The sequence below is a fragment of the Hyaena hyaena genome, unplaced genomic scaffold, assembly GCF_003009895.1.
Source record: "Hyaena hyaena isolate Hyena2069 unplaced genomic scaffold, ASM300989v1 scaffold_320, whole genome shotgun sequence".
Lineage (NCBI taxonomy): Eukaryota > Metazoa > Chordata > Mammalia > Carnivora > Hyaenidae > Hyaena > Hyaena hyaena.
Window position 1 is genome coordinate 993984 of NW_024080952.1, and position 19520 is coordinate 1013503.

General features: G+C 36.9%; 1 protein-coding gene across 1 annotated transcript in view; it reads left to right on the forward strand.

Annotated features, from left to right (window-relative positions):
* The window catches only part of TAFA1 (TAFA chemokine like family member 1), a 501607-nt gene that overhangs the window by 479199 nt on the left and 2888 nt on the right, over positions 1-19520 (forward strand). The window contains exon 4 of the mRNA XM_039248856.1: positions 15624-15748. Within this exon, the coding sequence (XP_039104787.1) occupies positions 15624-15748 (125 nt within the window). The remainder of the gene's footprint in view (positions 1-15623; positions 15749-19520) is intronic.

Below are 19520 nucleotides of genomic sequence, written 5' to 3' on the forward strand. Positions count from 1 at the left end.
TTTATTTATTTTTGAGAGAGAGAGAACACGTGCATAAGTGGTAGAGGGGCAAAGAGAGGGAAAGAGAATCCCAAACAGGCTCTGTTAATAGCACTGTTAGCTATTAGCATGGAGACTAATGTAGGGTTCAGTCTCAAGAACCCTGAGATCATAATCTGAGCCAAAATCAAAAGTCAAATGCTTAACCAACTGAGCCACCCAGGCACCCTCCCCCGATTTGGGGACTTCTGTGTCTTTTACTGGCCTAGTTTCTCTGTCTAGGACTTCCAGTACTATGTTGAATCCAAGTGACTAGAGTGGGCATCCTTGTCTTGTTCCCAATCTTAAAGAAAAAGATTTTGGCTTTTCACAATTGACTATGAAGTTCGCTGCAAGTTTCTCATGTTTGGTCTTTGCTATGTTGAGGTGCATTCCTTCTATACTCACTTTGTTGAGAGTTTTCACCATAAATGGACATTGAATTTTGTTAAATACTTATTCTGCATCTGTTGAGATGATTAAATGATTGCTACCCTTGATTTTGTTAATATAGTGTATCATGTTGATTGAGCCTTATTTGCATCCCTGAAATAAATCCCACTTGGTCATGTTGAATGATCCTCTTCATTTATTATTAAATGCGGTTTGCTACTATTTTGTTGAGGAATTTTGCATCTATTGCATATTGACCTATGATTTTCTTTTCTGTCTGTTTCTTTGTCTGGTTGTGATATCCAGCTAATACTAGCTTCATAAAAAGAGTTTGGAAGTGTTCTTTCCTCTTTAATTTTTTGGGGGATAATTTGAGAAGAATCAGTACTGACTCTTCTGCAAATGTTTAGTAGAATTCACCTGTGAACCATCTGGTCCTGGACATTTGTTCTGGGGGAGTTTTAAAATTGCTGATTCAGTTTCATTACTTATAATCTGTCTATTCAAATATCTGTTTCTTCATCATTCAGTTTTGGCTTGTTGTGTGTTTCTAGAAACGTACCTTTTTTGAGGTTTTCCAAGGTGTTGGCTTATAATTTTTCATAGTAATGTCCTGTAATCCTTTGTATTTATGTTGTCAGTTGTAACTTCTCCTCATCATTTCTGATTTTATTCATTTAGGCCTTCTCTCTTTTCATGATGAGTCAGATTGAGATTTACTAATTTTGTTAATGTTTTCAGAACCAGTTTTTAGTTCCATTTATCTTCTCTATTGCTTTTTAGTCTCTTTTTTTTTAATTTCTACTCTGATATTTATTATTTCCTTCCTTATCCTTTGAGTTTTGTTTGTTTGTTCTTTTTCTAGTTCCTATATGTGTAAAGTTAGATTGTTTATTTGAGATTTCTTTTATTCTTGACATAGACCTATATTGCTTTGAACTTCCCTCTCAGAACTTTCCCCTTTTTGCTGTATCCCACACAGTTTGGAAAGCTGTGGTTCCATTTTTATTTGTTTCAGGGTATTTTTTTATTTCCTCTTTGATTTCTTCAGTAATAAATTGTTTAGTAGCATGTTGCTTCATCTCCACGTGATTATGTTTTTCCCATTGTTCTTATAGTTGATTTCTAGTTTCATACTGTCATGATCAGAAAAGACACTGGTGGGGTGCCTGGTTGGCTCAGTCAGTTAAGTGTCTGACTCCAGCTCATGATCTCACGGTTCATGGGTTCAAGCCCCACATCAGGCTCTTTGCTGACAGCTCAGAGTCTGGAGCCTTCTTCACATTCTGTTTTTCTCTCTCTCTGCCCCTCCCCTTCTCATGCTCTGTCTCTCTTGCTCTCTCAAAAATAAATAAACTTAAAAAAAAACAACAACAGAAAAGGCACTGGATATTATTGTAATTTTTTGAGTTTGAGACTTGTTTTTGTAATCTAATATGATCTGTAGAATGTTTCATGTGCACTTGAGAAGAATGTACTCTGTAGTTTGGGATAGTACGTTCTATACATATCTATTAAGTCTATCAGGTCTAACATGTTATTTAAGACTAGTGTTCCCTTATTTGTGTTCTGTCTGGATAATCTATCCAATCATGTGAGTGGGTTGTTAAAGTCCCTACTATTATTGTATTACTATCGACTTATCATCTTATGTTGTACTTGCTTTATATATTTAGGTGCTCCTGTGTTGGTTACATAAATATTTACAAATGTTACCTCTTTTTCACGAATTGACCCTTTTATCATTTTGTAATGCCCTTCTTTGTCTTTTGTTACAGTCTTTCTTTTAAAGTCTATTTTTCTGATGTCAGTATTGCTACGCAAGCTTTCTTTTTGTTTTCATTTGTATGAGATATACTTTTCCATCCTTCCACGATCAGTCTGCGTGTGTCTTTAGATCTGAAGTCTCTTGTAGGCAGCATATAGATGAGCCATGTGTGTTTTTTTGTTTAATTCATTCAGTCACCATACGTTTTTTGATTGGAGCATTTAGTCCATTTATTTTTAAAGTAATTATTAAGTGTACACTTATGGTTATTTTACTAATATTGTTTTCTGGTTTTCTTTCATATGTTTTCTTATTTTTAGTTAATTGTCTTTTCTGCTTAAAGAAGACCCTTTTACATGTAAGGCTGGTTTAGTGGTGATGAACTCCTTTACTTTTTACTTGTCTGGGAGACTCTTTGTCTCTCCTTTAATTTTGAATGATAACTTTGCCAGGTAGTATATTCTTGGTTGTAAGTGTTTCCCTTTCAGTGCTTTAAATATACCATGCTGGTCCCTTCTGGCCAGCAAAATTTCTGCTGAAAATTCAGCTGATAGTCTTATGGGGTTTCCCTTATATGTGACTGTTTGTTTTTCTCTTGCTGTCTTTAAGATTCTTTCTTTATCTTTAAATTTTGTCATTTTTATTATAGTGTATCTTGATGTGGATCTGTCTAGGTTTTCTTGTATGAGACTCTGTACTTTCGGGACCTGAATGTCCATTTCCTTCACCAAGTTAGAGAAATTTCAGCCATTATTTCTTAAAATAAGGTTTCTGCCCCTTTCGTTTTTTCTTTTCATCTGAGACCCCTATATCGTGGTTGTGAATACCTTTGATGTTGTCTCAGAGGTCCCGTAAACGAACTTCATTTTTCAAAACTCTTTTTTTTTCTTTTTGCTGTTCTGATTGGATGATTTTTTTCTTACTTGTCTTTCTTACTGTTGATCGATTCTTCTATGTCATCTAATCCACTGATTCTCTCATATTTTTTAACTCTTTATTGAAGTTCTCATTATGTTCCCTATTATTTGGTGAGTTCAGTGAGCATCTTTATGACCATTACTTTGAATTCTCTATCAGTTGTAAATTACTTACTTCTGTTTCATTATGGTTTTCTACTGGAGTTTTATCTTGTTCTTTCATGTGAAATATACTTCTCTGTCTCCTCATTTTGTTTGACTTTTGTTTCTAGGAGTTAGGTGGAACAACTACCGCTCCCTGTCTTGAAGGAGTAGCCTCATGTAGGAACCTCCCCTACATAGACTTCATGTACTGGCAGCTTTGACTTTCTGGAGCTGGAGGAGGTGTGGGCCAGGGAAGTCCCAAGGACCACCGTAGTGGGCAACTGAACCTGTTGTGGGTGTGGAAAAAGATCCTGGTGCAGGAGATAGCAGAGACACTTTGGTGGGACATTTGGAGACAGAACAGGTGAGGGCCAAGGGATTCCCAGGGCTTTCCACACCAGTGCCACTTTGGTGGAATGGCTGGAGCTGGGATGAGCTGAGGACTTGGGGCTCTCTGCTTTGCCTTAGAAGGCTGGCTAGGGTGCCAAGACCCATGCTATCAAGGAAGAGGGGAAATGTAAAAAGTGGAGTTTGCCAGTGTCCCCCTCCCCAGAGAGAGTTCTAACAGTTCCCCACCTTTTGGCAATCTAAGGTTAATAAATTGATTTCCTTCACTTACAGCTTAGTTGCCCTTTAAACTACCTTTTCTTCACTGTGTCCCAGAGCAGGCAAGTCAGTGCACTGGCTTCTCAGGGATATCCTTTCCTAGCTTAGGTCACCACACTGGGATTGGGATTCCTATCATGACCATGTCTCTTTCTGTCCTACCCTTCTCTTCGTGGTGCCTCTATTGTTTGCATGCAGAAGCTGTTCAGTCAGCCCTCAGTTCCTTGTCAGGAGGAACTGCTCTATATGTAGGTATGGATTTGGTGTGCCCATGGAAGGAGGTGAGTTCAGGGTCTTCCTCTGCTGCCATCTTGGACACAGCTTCTAAGTGTTTGGTATTACTGAAAGGAAATATTTAGAAATAAGGACCTTATAACATTTCTTCTTTTCTCTTCTGCTTTAAAACTCATATGTGACAGTTCCAGTATGCTTTTATGTAACATAGACTGCCTGTATTAAGTGGTGCTAAGCATAGACAGTCTCTAAATATTTTCTGATAAGGAAAGTTAAATTCTTCCAAACAATTCAGGCAAATCCACAAAAATAACCATGCTAGTTGTGTGGTATTCTGTAGAGGAAAATAAAACATTGATTCTTATTTTCCAGTTCAAAAGGGGTTGGAGAATGAATGCATATGCGAAAGAGGTTTGGGGCAGTTCTTGTAAATTATGAAAGTAATCAGTTATCAAATTATTTTGCCATTTCAAACAGATACACAAGAATCAAATTAGATCCAAGAATGTTCTATGATCAAAGTTTACATATTTCATCCTCACATGAAAGTTAGGCTATGTTTTCTGAAGTTAAATTAATTGTAATACACCTGGAGGTATCAAAGTCTCCCACAGAGACTGCATGAGCATAGTCGCATTACAGCATATTGTTCTCTTATTTTATCATACATCTATGAGACAGGCATATAAAGCAATGAGAGCCACAGGCTGTTCATCCAGGACTCACCCCTCCCAAGATTTCCATGTTCTCAGTTGTAATTTATTCAACCACCCATGACATCCTAATGAAATAAGAGAAACAGTGTGTCTTATTCAGTTCCCCAGGATTTGGCTTCTAAGGCAATAGGTGAGTTCAGGGTTAGAGACACCTCTCTCCTACTTGCTATCAATTTTTATAGATCTGAAGAGGCCTAAGAGGTTGTATGTGCCCTGTTCTTTTTCCCTTGTCTAAAGTCTCCATCAGTGCCAAGAGCATCTCACTGGGAGTTTGAACTTTCCTTTAATCTAATCCATTTAGAAAATGACTCACAATTTATTGAATAAAGTAGAGAAAATTGATACCTTTTCATTAGGCTGACAAAGTCTTTTTCACTTTGGCATCTGAAATGTGTTTTCTATTTAAATTTTATTTATATCAATCTTCTCTAGTGGAAGCAAGATTAAAATGAAAGACCTTACAATCAGTGTACAACTTTCCCATTACTGCCAGGATTGCAAGCCCTAGTTTTGCAAAGGAACTTGATGCCAAGAACTTTCTGGGAATAGTTCAATATTTGGGATTCATGGCAAAGTGGAACCAACGAAACGTGATATGTTAATATATCAATAACAGTAAGAAGTGATTACTTTACAGATAAAAAGACGAAAATGTACTTAACTGACATTATTTTATTATGGTAAATCTGTAGCAATTTTAGCAAAAAACTAATAACAACTTCATGAAGTACTTTTCCAAATAGGGAAAATACTTGTATACAAATATATTCCTCCAGTGAGCCATTTCTATTGTAAGAACAAAGAGCTATTACTCAAAAGATATATGCATGTGCATGTGGCTTAAAAGTTGCATATATATCGTTTTAAATTGATTTTCACTTTGATTTAAAATACAGAGACATTTTGGAATTCTTCTCCGCATCCATATCCAGGCAGCACTGCCCCCATTCTGTTGCCATGAAAGTAAACAGATCAAATAGCAATGGTGACCACAGGGAAGCCACATTTCAAAGGGACAAACATAAATGCCTATTTTATTCTGAAATAGCAAGGTTCTCCATGGTGAGTTTGCTAAGCCTAAGGTGTACATGTGGAGTAAGTACGTCCCATTTTTCAGGGACTTCCAAGAAATATCAGTTTACACCAAGGAATGCAAATTTTTTTGTTGTTCTTATTTTTGTATCGGCTTAGCGCCTTCACTGTTTGACCTCATTATTCTCTCCTCACCTGTTATAGGCCTCTTGGTTAGACTTCTTTGAAGACAAATTATTGACAAAGAAGTTAAAGCTTTACTGTCATTGTTGGTGTTCTGCTATTTTAGGTCTACTCTATAAATAGTCCACATGGAACATGAAGACTGACAGTAGGCTGGGTTCACTGGCTCGCTAAGAACATGTTTCTGTACCCCTTAAAGACAATCAAAAGCCATGCTTCACTAAAATCATTAAGAATTCTAATTGGTTTGATAAATCTGTGCAGAGAAATGGGTACTTAGGCGAGAAATAGTGTTAGTACAGTTTCTCCGAAGAACAGCTTGACGATTTATGCATCACAAATGCTGAACATCTTTTTTCTTTTTTTTAACCTCTGGACTCAGAAACTCTACTTCTTGGAATTTGCCCTGGGCAAATAAATAAATATATTTGCAAAGATATATGTGCACGGGTGTTAATATGTTGTAGCCACTCGAGCCGAGATCGGTGAACAGAATACAGGAACACAGATTGGTGTTACACACTTCTTTATTCAGTGCTGGACATGCTTGGGAAGCACCCAAATCAAGCAGCCCCGAATAGCAGTAGGGGAGAGCTTATATTCTTGAGCTTATCAGACTTGAGTACGTTCCCAAGCATCTGTGTGACTAGGACCTATTTCTTTAAGATACAAATATCACCTATGTGGCAAGTACACTATAGAGGCAGACGGCATAGTTATTGTGCTAACCTCTAGCTTCCTGCCTAACTTTTTGGTGCAGTTCTTGAGAAACTTATCTTGCAAGGATGAGGCTAGCTTGCTGTGCACACAGTGCTTTAATCTTCTAGTTCTTTATGTCCTGGCCAAAGGTTATAAACAGGGAAGGGGCTGTAACAAATATAAGCATCTTTACTAATAGCAACCAACCAACCAACCAACAATAAAAGACAAATTTCTAACAAACACTGAGGGATTGGTTAAATAAGATGCAGCCCTACTAGGGGATATTATGTGGGCCTTAAAATAATGCATTTCATTTTTATAGACAGAAAAATATTTATGATCCTGTGATTAGGTGTTGAAGAAGGGTGGCAGGCAGTATATGTGGAATCATCTTACTTTTATAAAAAAAATGATACTAGTTGGTATATACATTTATTCAACCAATTAATAAATACATATTGATGACCTGCTCTGTGACAAATATCCAGGTAAAGTAAACATGTCACGTGAATTCAGGATGTAGCACATGCTATGAGGAAAATCAAATGAGGCTATAAGGGGAAAGTGTCAGGGTCAAGAGTGTGTGGATTGTTTTAGGTTAAATTACCAAAAGAGGCCACTCTAAAACAAACAAAACAACAAAACAAAACAAAACACAATTGAATTGTGGCTTGGTTCATGACAATGCCCTGGACAGAGGGTGAGCCAAATCAGAAAAGAGATTACAGATTTGCAAAAGAGGTAGAGGGGCAGAGAGATTGATACAGAGGGAGAGTGGGGGTGAGGCTGGTAGAAAAATAACATGGTTGGAGAGAGAGTAAGAGCAAAGTAACATGGGTCTTTGAAGGGCATAGTAAGCAATGTAGAATTTATTCCATGTGCTGGAAGCCATTGGAGCGTTTTAAGCAGAGGAATGATAAGAAATTATTTGCATTTTGAAAGATCAATGCTGTGTCAAGAATAATCAGAGAGACATTTGGAAAAACATACCGATATGTAGCAGTCTACTTCTGCCTAATGTGATTATGTTTATTTTCCTTTTGCTAATTATCTGTATGCTTTGAATTTAAGAAAAGAATATATATTACTTATAAAATTAGGGAGGAAAGGGGTGCCTGGGTGGCTCAGTCGGTTGAGCGTCAGACTTCCGCTCAAGTCATGATCTCTTGGTTTGTGACTTCAAGCCCCACATCCACCTCACTACTATCAGCATGGAGCCCACTTTGGATCCTCTATTCCTCTCTCTCTGCCCCTGCTGCTCATGCTCTCTTGCAAAAGTCAATAAAAACATTAAAAAAAAAAAATAGGGAAGAAAGACAAAGGTTTCTAAGGTGGGCAAAATAAGAACATCATAATGTGTGTGTCTTAACAGAATTACACATCACTCTTTACCATAAACCTCAGAGCTGCTCTTAAATATTTTAAACATAGAATGTTAAATTTGAGAACACAGGAATGTTCAGTAGAAAATTTATGTAATAACCATGATTCTTTGTGTTCCTTCTTAAACATATATTTAAAATTAGGTATTCACACAAATGAAAAAACATAGCTGAATTTAATTTTCAAATAAAACCACTGATTTAGTGAAAGCCAGACCGGCATCCACTGCTTGATTTATAAGTGAACACAAGGATAGAGTTGTCATGTATTGAAGGTGCAGGACAAGCCAGGGACTCCAGTCTTGGCATCTAGCCCACAAAGAAGAATACTAGTATTGGCAAGAATTAGGAGCACTCCCTTGAGTTGGCAAGAAGTCTCTGAATATTCCTTGTCACCAGAGCAGATAGCTTTTTTTCAAAGCAGTAGGAAATTCTGATAGGACAGCTCGGAATAGCCCATGACAAGTAAAAGATGTCTTTACATTTGGTGTCTTATCTTAAAATTCCCATAAAGTTTAACTCCTACCTCATAACATGCATAATTAGGTGCTTTAGTATGGAAATAAGTTTGTTGATGACTTAGTTATTAAATTACTTCATCAATGAAGACCTTTATTCTTTTTTATTTGAGTGTAGCTGACACACAATGTTACATTAGTTTCAGGTGTTCAACATAGTGATTCTCTATACCTTATGCTATGTTCATCACAAGTGTAGCTGCCATCTGTCACCATACAGCAGCTATTACATTACTACTGACTATATTCCCTTTGCTGTGCCCTTTATTCCCATACGTTCATTCCGTAACTGGAAACCTGTGTCTTCCACTCCCCTTCACCCATTTTGCCCATCCCCCACCTCCCTTTCATATGGCTGCCATTGGTTTCTTTTCTGTATTTATAGGTCTTATTCTGCCTTTTTGTTGTTGTTTGTTTGGTTGGCTTTTTAGATGCCACATTATGAGTGAAATTATATGGTATTTGTCTTTCTTAGTCTGACTTACTTCCCTTAGCATAATACTCTCTAGGTCCATCCACGATGTTGCAAATATTAAGATCTTACTCCTTTTATGGCTGTATAATACTGAATGCGAGAAGATACTGGAAATGATGTGTCTGATGAGGGGTTAATATCCCAAATATATTAAAAAACTTAACACTAAAAAACCAAACAGTCTAATTTAGAAGTGGCAGAGGACTCGAATAGACATTTTCCCAAAAAAGGCATATGGAAGGCAAATAGACACATGAAAAGATACACAACATCATTCATCATCAGGGAAATGCAAATCAAAACCACAGTGAGATATCACCTCACCCCTGTCAGAATGGTTTAAAAAACAATAAGAAATAGCAAGTGTTGGCAAGGGTGTGGAGAAGAAGGAATCATCACGCACTGTTGATGGGAATGTAAATTGATACAGCTACTGTGGAAGAGAGGATGGAGGTTCCCCCAAAATAGAAATACCATCCAATCCAGTAATTCCACTACTGGACATTTACCCAAAGAAAATGAAAACACTAATTTGAAAGGATATATGCACCCCTATGTTTAAGGAGGATTTTTCTTACTATCGTCACCCTGACAATCCAAATTAGATCCACTCATTAGTTTCCCTAGTACTTTTTTTAAATAATTTGTCACTCTGTATTATCACACCATTACATGTAGTGTATATCTCCCACAATAGACTGTAACCCACTTTAGGGTATGATAGGAGCTGTGTCTATATTATGTCTACTTACTTATTCACAGCAGTCAATGAATAACTTTGGAATGAATAAAAGATGATTTTTGTCTTCAAATACCTTCAAGGAAGATAAAATTGCCCCAGTTTGAAAAGCACTGGAATAGAATTTATAGAAGGAAAGCAATGCTAATCAATCTCATCATTAATTTCATGTATGCCTCTGAAATATATTGTAGATCCTACTAATAAATACAGTCTAATTAGTAAAACTTGAATATAAGCATCCACAATTTATAGAAGCTTCCATGAAAGACCAGGCATTAACTCTCTATGAATGTAATTGGATGGATGCATAGCATACATAGCTTGATAGAGGACACATGGATAAATAACAATAATAACCACTATATGTTGTATATGAAGTTTATTATATATTACACTAAGATCCTGATCTCATCTAAAATTTACTATAACCAGTTGTGATTTTGTTTCACTGTTTTTATAAGTCAAGAACCTGAGACTTGACCTAAGAGACTCTCCAAAGCCATACTGCCAATAAGTGGTGGAGTTAGTCAGGATTCACACACCGGTCCTTCTGTCACATACCCAAGAGCTTCGAGCCTTAACCACTACATGATGCCTCTTCCCTGGATCCTATCCTTAAATGTGGACTCACAGGAAAGAGGGAGTTGGGAATGACTGCCAGCAATAGTATTCAGTGCCTTTAACTTTCTGTTTACTTTGATAAAGACAATAACACAGAGGGAGCCACTGCGGGCCTTTTGAAGAAGAGCATTGTAACAGCTGTTCTAACAACCTGTGCCAAAAGGAAGGGAGGAGGACTGTCCCAGCCTTCTAATGGAGTTCCAACCATTGCCTAAATTGCATGACAGGTTGCACAAAAATGAGCCTGGAAATTTGTCTTGATTGATGTACTTATAACCTACTTCTGGGAACATGAATGCAATCATATGTTCAACCATTTAATTTATGCTCAAACTCTCATAAGTCATAGAAGCAAGCTGGGTGTTTGGCATAATATCGAAGAACAATGGTCTACTGTCTCACTTTGTGAAGAACTGTGTTACTGTTTTGGAGCGATTTTATTCTTTAGAGTCATAGAAATGATGAAGCCAATGATAATAATAGCTAATGAACACTTATTGAATGCCAGATACTCTGCTAAGTGCTTTGAATGCATTTTCTCATGGAATCCTCACAATCCTTTGATAGAAGCATGTCTTTTTTTTTCTTTTTCTCTGTTTCTTTTTTTTTATTCAGTCATTCATAAATTGCAAACCTGCCTTGAGTTACTCTGTGCCATTCAAAGACGAATGCAGTATGATCCCTGCCCTGAAGAAGCACCCTGCCTGCTAAATAGGTGGGCACATGAGCTAATAATTCAGGTGCGGGGTGGCTAGGGTTACGGTTAATGTAGTTGAGTTATTGCCATATGGTTTCCTCAGTTGTTCGTAACATCGCTTTCAGCTCTGCCCTTCTTCACCATTCTGAAGTAGGCATCCAAAATCAAGACCTGTCCCTTCTGTTTGAATGCACCTGTGTGTGCTGATGTGGCATTTCAGGTACTTCCTTCTTACTTCTTCCATTTTGTGCATCACTGCGAAGTCCATCTTCCCCTAATCACCCGCTAATCATGTCTTCCCTTTGCTCGCAGAATCTAGAATATTCAGTGACTTACCATTCCTTGTTGGGAGAGAGGCGGGGAGGGGAGGAGAGGAAGCCTGAGCTTCATGCTTTCAAGAACTTCCACAACCTTATTAAAATTTTCTCTTCCCACTCCCCAGTGCGGGCCTATTCTTCTTGCACACTAGTGTACTTCTGGCCAGAGGAGCACTAGGCTCATTTATACCTCCTTACCGTAATACAGGCCTACATGCCCATAGTGCCCATATGGAGACAAACCTTGAGCTATGTCATAAGCTCTCAGGGCAGGAACTATGTCATGTTCATTATTTTATCCATGTCACTAAGCCAGGTAGTCCTTTGACTACAGAAAATGCCCAAAGACAATTTACTAAACTGAGACTCAGATGTTGTTTATTGAAATGCTAAAAAGGGACTTCAGGTCTTTAATAAAATAATGTATACTTGCTGTATGTATTAAGTCCATTGCTTATCAGTACCTTGTTCTCTTTATATGGTAAAATGCCTCAAAGTAAACAACCATAACAGCAGCAAAAAGACTTCTGCTCTATTTAAGACTTCCCACTGAAAATTGGATTGATTCTCCTTTTACAGTCTCTCTTTTATGCTCTGCAGCAACATGACGTAGTGTTAGGATGAAATCAAAACTCATGATTCATGAGTAGCTTTAGTAATTTTAAGACTTAAGGAAAGATGAACATTCTTGAAAAAGCTGAAGATCGAATATTTTCCTGAACATGATACAGTAATAGAGCAAATTCCAAACCTCAGATTTAAAAGGAAACTTTAAGAGCCTCTTTCCTAATCATCATAGATAAGAGGGAGTTGGTTTTTGCAGCTGATATTTAATTAACTCCATTCTTCTAGGGGATAAAAAGTCCTCATAGAAGTTATACGTCGACCCACAAATTTCTTGTGGCTTCAAAAATTGTTCACCACTAAGACTTTCTGTTAAAATGCCATAAAGTAATAAAATCAAGCAATATGGAGCTCAGTCTAGGAAGAAATAAATATGATATAAACTGGCTCTTACCCAACTTATTTTTTATGCTAACTTAATTTTATAAGAAAATACATGTTTTGTATTTTCCTCAAGTGTTTGTGTTGATATGAAATTTACTTTCAATAATAATACATTAGAGAGGATACATTCATTCAGCCATCACTAAATGTTTTTTAAGAGTTCTGTGAATCCTGAACACAAAACTACAATAAGTTAGCACTATTATGATGAAAAACATGGATTTTGTCACTAAGCAGTCCTGCATTTAGTGTTAATTCCTACACTTCCTACCTGTGTAAACTTGGCCAACTTACTTAACCTTTCTGAGCTTCATTTTTTTTTCACCCATACAATCAGTTCATAGTAATACCCATCTTTAGGACTGCTATGAAGATTAAGATAATACATTAAAAGTACCTAACAGAAACCCAGAAGAGGCAATTGAGAATGTTCGTTATCGTTATTATTATTGTACTGACCATTGTAATTCAAGATATTTAGAATTATTTGCACCTGCATTTTTCTTATTATAGATATCTCCATAAGAAAAATTATAAAACCAGTTAAGTTGTATTAATATTAGCTCACTGCATTAAATCTAATCAATCGCTCCCCCTTTCAATAATCTGAAGGTTTTAGGTGACTTCCAGTATGGGAGGAGAGGGCGCAATTTATAAATCCTCTCTGTGAATTTGTTTAAAGATAGTGCAGGAAATACAAGTATATGAAAAAATTAGGAAAAAAGACTATAGTTTTTATAGTCTTTACAGTTTGACCTAGAACACTAAGTGATAGATATTAAGATGACCATGTAATGCATAAATCAAAAGCAAAATTACTCTAATAGCATCTTTAGAAAAGCAACAGTGGAAGAATGAATTGGATGCTAGTAAGCCAGCTAATAGATGAATCTAGATGACGGCAAAGCACCAAACTCTATTAAGAAAAAGCAAGTGTAATAGGAATTTTTAGAGATTAACAGGCCAATCTGGGGACATTTTTATTCTTAGAAAGCTTTTCCTTTTTCCTTTTGAGTCAGTGGACCTTTACTACCTTGAATTAAAGGTGATCTGTGGGTTTTGAGATGCATTCTTTTTCCTATTGTCTACATTTTCATTTAGAAGACATTAATGCTTAAGAGAAAGAAACTGCTTTGTTGGCTTACAACAAAGTAGGTCAGCTCTGAGAGGGCAGAGAGCAACCTCAAGAAGAAGGAGCAGCATCCTATAGAAGGAAGTAGAGATGCTAAAGGGGACCTCGCCGACAGTTGTTCATTATTTGTGCCTCTGAAAAAAAAAAAAGTCACAAACGCTAAATGGAAGACCATCTGGAAAGGCAATTTCCCCCTCAGAGCTAAGATCAGAGGGTTTCCATTCTTGTTGGTGTTGACTTAGGGCAGCAATAGTGAAATATTAGGTGGGATTTCAGGGGACAAGTGTGGCAAATGTCACCAGCCTGTTGCTGACTGCTAGCTGAAGGGAAACTTCCAATTCTACGCTCTCAATAAACACTGCCAAACCCTGACTTTTATCTTATGTTACTGGAAGCTTTGCCATTTACTCTTGTTTCCTTTCAACACTTCATGTGTTTTTCTTACTGCCAAAGCACATGCTTCTCTCATTTAATGTTGTCACCTATCAATGCACATAAATATTGTCACCTATAAATGCACATAAGTCTCTTTTACCTGTGACTGGAATCTTCCCCTATTCTACATGCTCATACAGAACCCTGCTATTGAAAAGAAAAACACTCTTAACTCTCATAATCATTTTGTACCCAGTGGAGAATTTGTGTCATCTGTTACTACCCCATATTTTACCAAAATACCACGTTGTCTTGCATACGGATAGACTACTTAGAAATTTTACTTCCTATATTACATGCTGTGTTCAAAATTACCCTTGAAAAATTCCCTAAATTGACCAGATAATAGAGTAGACACGATTTTGCATATAAGATCAAATTTTGCACTCCATACACTGGATTCCAAAGGAAGGAAGGTCTGAAGTCAGAGTAGTGTAAAAAGAAGAAAGCTTGAATAAAGGCAGATGTCTGGATGTTTAAACCATTCTGTTGTTTTTAAATGAGCGATCTAATCCCAAATGGGGAATTATATTGTACTCCTGCTTCCCTGAGGGATTTACTTCTTTCCATTTTAACACGAATCCTCTGTGATGTTAACAGATGTCATCAGGCCTCTTTGCCCTTGTGAGATGGAAACATCATGGCGGGGACTCCCCTCAGGGATGTAGAACTAGGGTTCTAGTCCAGTGTGAAAACAGCCAATCAGAAAGCACCATACAAGAAACACTGACAGACATTTTCAAAATTTTGAATGGCAGAAATAATTCTTCACTCATTAAGGCATTAAGGAAGATGGGGAGCTCCTTGACTTATGCAGGGTGCATCCAGTCACTATTTTATAAAATCTTATTATCAAAACAAAAACAAGACTGTGCTCTAAATACATCCATTAAATTCATTGCCAGCTTCCTGTTGTGGTCATCTTTGATATCACCCTGAAAAGTAGAGCTTTTTTTTATCAGAGGCTCAACTTTTGAAAGTTCGACCCACATCGTATCAAACATCAAAAGGAAACACAGCTGACATCAATATACCTTTGATTGTAAACAAATACTTTTATTTATTATTACTCTTGGTTTTTATTTTGCAGCTTTTCTTTTATGATTGTAGTCATTTCTTTTTTTTTTTTTTTCCATTGGTAGGCTCGAGGCTGAGGGATAAACCCTAATGCTGGGTGGATAAACTGGCCTTTCTGAAAGAACAGCTCTGTCATTCTGAAGAGCAGTTAGTACTTTTTCCCCTTTCCATGAAAGGAAAGAGTAAAAGGTCTTTGGTTTGTGAAAACCTAAAATTTTCTCTGGAAAGTATATCTCCCCAATCCATAGACTTTCAGGTTTCAGTGTACAAGGTGATTTTTGACAAAATGTTGCTTGATAAAACCAGTCAGCCTAAAATAATTATATTTGCGTTGTAAGACCGGTAATTGAAAATATTACTCTTCTTCATAGAGAATTCTTTGCCAGTCCTAGAAGAAGAGAAACTAGCATGCTTAAAAGAGAATGAACACCTACAGAGGGTCACGGCACCGGTGCCCGAGTTGTTTGGATGAATTGCAAACACACTTGTTTCCTGTTTTTGCACAGCCTCCATAGTGATTGGGAAATGGTGGTGTGAGATGGAGCCTTGTCTAGAAGGAGAAGAATGTAAAACACTACCTGATAATTCCGGTTGGATGTGCGCTACAGGCAATAAAATTAAGACGACAAGAGTAAGTTTATTTCTTTCAAATATCTCATGCATGTTACCAATAGTACTGTTTTGCCTTTGAGTTGTACAAACAGCATCCAGAAAAGCTCTGAACAGGAGATAAGAAGGTCTTTTCCCTGAGAGAAAACATTCTTAACTGTTCATATCAGTGTCCATCCATCAACAAGAAGTTAGCCATTGAACTTGACTTTTCCATACTGAGCAGTTTAGCGTTTGTGTAACTGGTTCCCAAATAAATCCGTATTACCATAGCCAAACAGAAGAAGAGCAGTAAAGCAATTATTCAAATAATTCAGCCAACAGCTAAGGCGCTCAAAATAGATAATAAAATAAGAGTCTTACCTAATTTGTCCAGATAGTTTGCTGAGAAGGGCTACATTTAAGTACAGCCATTTTCTACATGTTCTTTAAAAGAATTATTTGATGATCTTTTTAATAAGTGAAAACTTTTTGTGATGTGATTCATCATTCCTTGGTTTCAGTGGTAAAATAATGAGATATCTTCAAAATATATAACAGCCTATATGGTGAGGCCATCCAACCCATGAGAATTGGTGTCTCAATGCCAGAGTTGTTTGGAAAAGCCCAGCTAGGCTAGCCATTGACCCTGCAGATAATGGATCATGGGAAAGTGTGGGAGTCCTAAAGGGGGCACGGTAGAAAGAGTTGCTCAGAGCAACCCTTAATACTTAAGACAGTATTTATTTGAATGCAGTACAAAACGATGTTAATATTTTAATAACTAGTATGGTTACATTGTATCTATATCATGGGAATCTCAGCCCAGTTGCCTGTGTATGTGTTTTAATGCACTCGATATTCTTGAAAGCAAGCACCATCTGTTACAAATCCCAACATGATGAACTTGTAGAATAGGGTGACTCAAATTTAAAAGGGCATCTCTGATTCCCACTCCCAATATAATGAGTCTTAAGTTGATCTTTTTTCTCAGCATTACCTTCCCAAGAAATAAAATTGGTACTTGCAGCCTTGTGATGCAGAAAACATAATACCTTATAAAACATATCTTTCGTATATAAAATAAGTGGAGACTCTTTGCATATCAAAGCCCATTGCCTACATTAAGCAATAACGGTCATACCTCAGTCGCTTGTGGCCGAGAGAGATTCTTCAGCCATCGTAGCTTGTTAACATGCATTTTCATACCTGAGATGCTCGGCATGGATTATCATATTTCACTTGAAAGAAACAGCCTCAGGAGAGATTATGCAAAAGTGAACCCAGTTCATGACACTTACCTCCAAAAACCATCTTCATTAACTGATGGAGAGTGGATTTCACATTTCCCCTTGGCTACATTTTGCCTAAAACTAATTTTACGAAACAATCTGAAAATGCCCTCAGAAGTCAGTTTTCATATAGTCTGAATTATGGTCAGTATGATTGGAATTCGATTACCATTGTTTAAAACAGGTTGCTGCTATATTTTCTGCCAAAATTCCATTTCCCCTTCCAAATGGTAACTGATCTCCCTTTACTGAATATAAACCCTGCTCTCATGGTTCCTCCAGACCTGAAACTCAGTAAAAGAATAAAAATACAAGTCAGATTATTTCAGGATTTGAGTATGTGAAATTCCAGGGGTACCAGTTGGAGACTCTTTGGAAGATAGAATATAAATAAACAAAACACAGAAATTGTTAATGCTACTTTTTATGACTGTGTAACTTTCTTTTATTTGGCCTCTGTAGAGTATATTTGAAAACATTGTAAATACATCCTAGACATTTTCTTTCCTCACAGAAGTACAGTGCAGTTCTGATCACAATAATAAAGGCTGGAGCACACTGTGTTTGCTACTGTCCTGGGTGGGCTGAATGCAACCCCAACAGTTGAGTGTACAAGAGAAATAAATTGCCCATGCAGTTCGTTTGAAAGCAGAGGATGTACCTGTTCTGATAGGTGCATCCATTTCAAGTGAGGAAATAAGAGATTGCTCTACAGTCGTGTGAGCAACACATCATTCAACTAATAAATCTCAACTCTCTTTAGAGAAGGCAAAAGAAAACACTAAGCTGTACTTTTTACACCTTGAGAGGACTCAGGCACAACTACCGACTTATATTTTCTTCCCACTTCCTCATAAAGAAATTCACAATGAAATAAGCGCTTTTAAACATAAAGGCAGCAATTAAGTGTAGCTGATAAATACAGGAGGTTTCCATTCTGTATAAATGGCATGCCAACACCAGTCCTTAGATCATAGGCTCCAAAATAGATTTTATATTAATTTTTCTAACATGCCCTATGTGTTTTTCCCTGTCACAGTATAAATATGCCTGTATACTTCACGAATTGACTCTGAAAGTTTAACTTTTTAAACAGTTTCTTTAATTGTGTGTCATAGCTTTTCAATGTTCTATTCTTATCTAAGAGGTAATCTTTAGGATAAAAACTTCAAGGTCGTCTCACAGTGAGAGGAAAAATAAAATCATCTCTTTGGTTCTTATGTGTAAGACTGATTCGAAGAGAGTGCTCTCAGAAAAACAAAAAGAAAAAAAAAACAACAGAAGAAACATACCCAGTTTGTTCATGAAAACTGCGAATTTCCTTCACACTGTTGTTATTTTAAAAGTAACTCCAATATGAAGATATTTACAAGATAGAGTCCTAAGATGTCATTTTTCCCTATATTGTTTTTTTCAAAACCTTCCCATTATGAATTACTTCCCAAATAATCAGCCTAATTCAAAATTCTCAGCAGTCTGTGAAATGTAGATAAACAAAAGTTGTCTCAAAGTGTGATCTAATTCAAAGTTTCATGGTACTCATTTTTTAAGGACTGCGGAGAGTGGAAATTCCTTGTTTCATTTAAAGAAACAGGCACCCCGGAATGTGAACTAGCCAGGATAACAGGCCACAGTCTGAAGGAAAACCTTGGGGAAATTAGATCTGGGTGACAATATAACCTCCAGAAGGAAGGAGAAAAGAAGTAGAATGAGACACAGGCTTCCTTTCCAGGAGACTGGAAGTTTCCAAAATTTGAGAAGTTTTCTCAAGTTTCCTTGAGAAGTTTTCCAAAACCCAGCATGGGGCACAATAAAGCTGGTGCCAGAAACCCTCCTGGGAAGAAGCCTGGTACATCTGGATGTTGTTTCATGGCTAAATTTTGAACTATTCCTACTTGATCATTCCTTCAGTTGTTTTGCTGAATTACTTTGTTGGTAGTTTGTGGCAAGACAAACCCATCCAGATATTTACAAGAGATCTTTTCCATGGTTTTACATAAATATTGGTTTATTTTTTTATTTTAACATATATATCAAAAACCTAAGTTTGAGGGGTGCCTGGGTGGCTCAGGTCATGGGATCCAGCCCCATGTCAGGCTCCATGCAGGGTATGGAGCCTGCTTAAGATCTGTCTCTCTCTCCCTCTGCCCCTCTCCCCTGCTTGCATGTTCCCTCCCTCAAAAATTAAAATTAAAATAAAAACATTTTTAAAAACAAACCAAAAAACCCCCCATAAGTTTGAAAGTTGGGGATGCTGTTGGGAAATTGGCTCTGCAGATTTTGAATTTGCCAGTCTCCATAATCAGATGAGCTAATTCCCTGTAATCAATATTATATTTAATGTATATGAAATAATAATACATAATATGCTAGAATATAATACACATTTTTTTAAAAAAGAAAGGAAGTTTGGGATGCTGTATCTAATGCATTCAGGAAGAAATGCATACTCTGTGTATTCAAGAATAATGCTTTAATTTATAAAGACTGGCTTCTCCCCAGAGAAAATAGGTTGTTTGACAA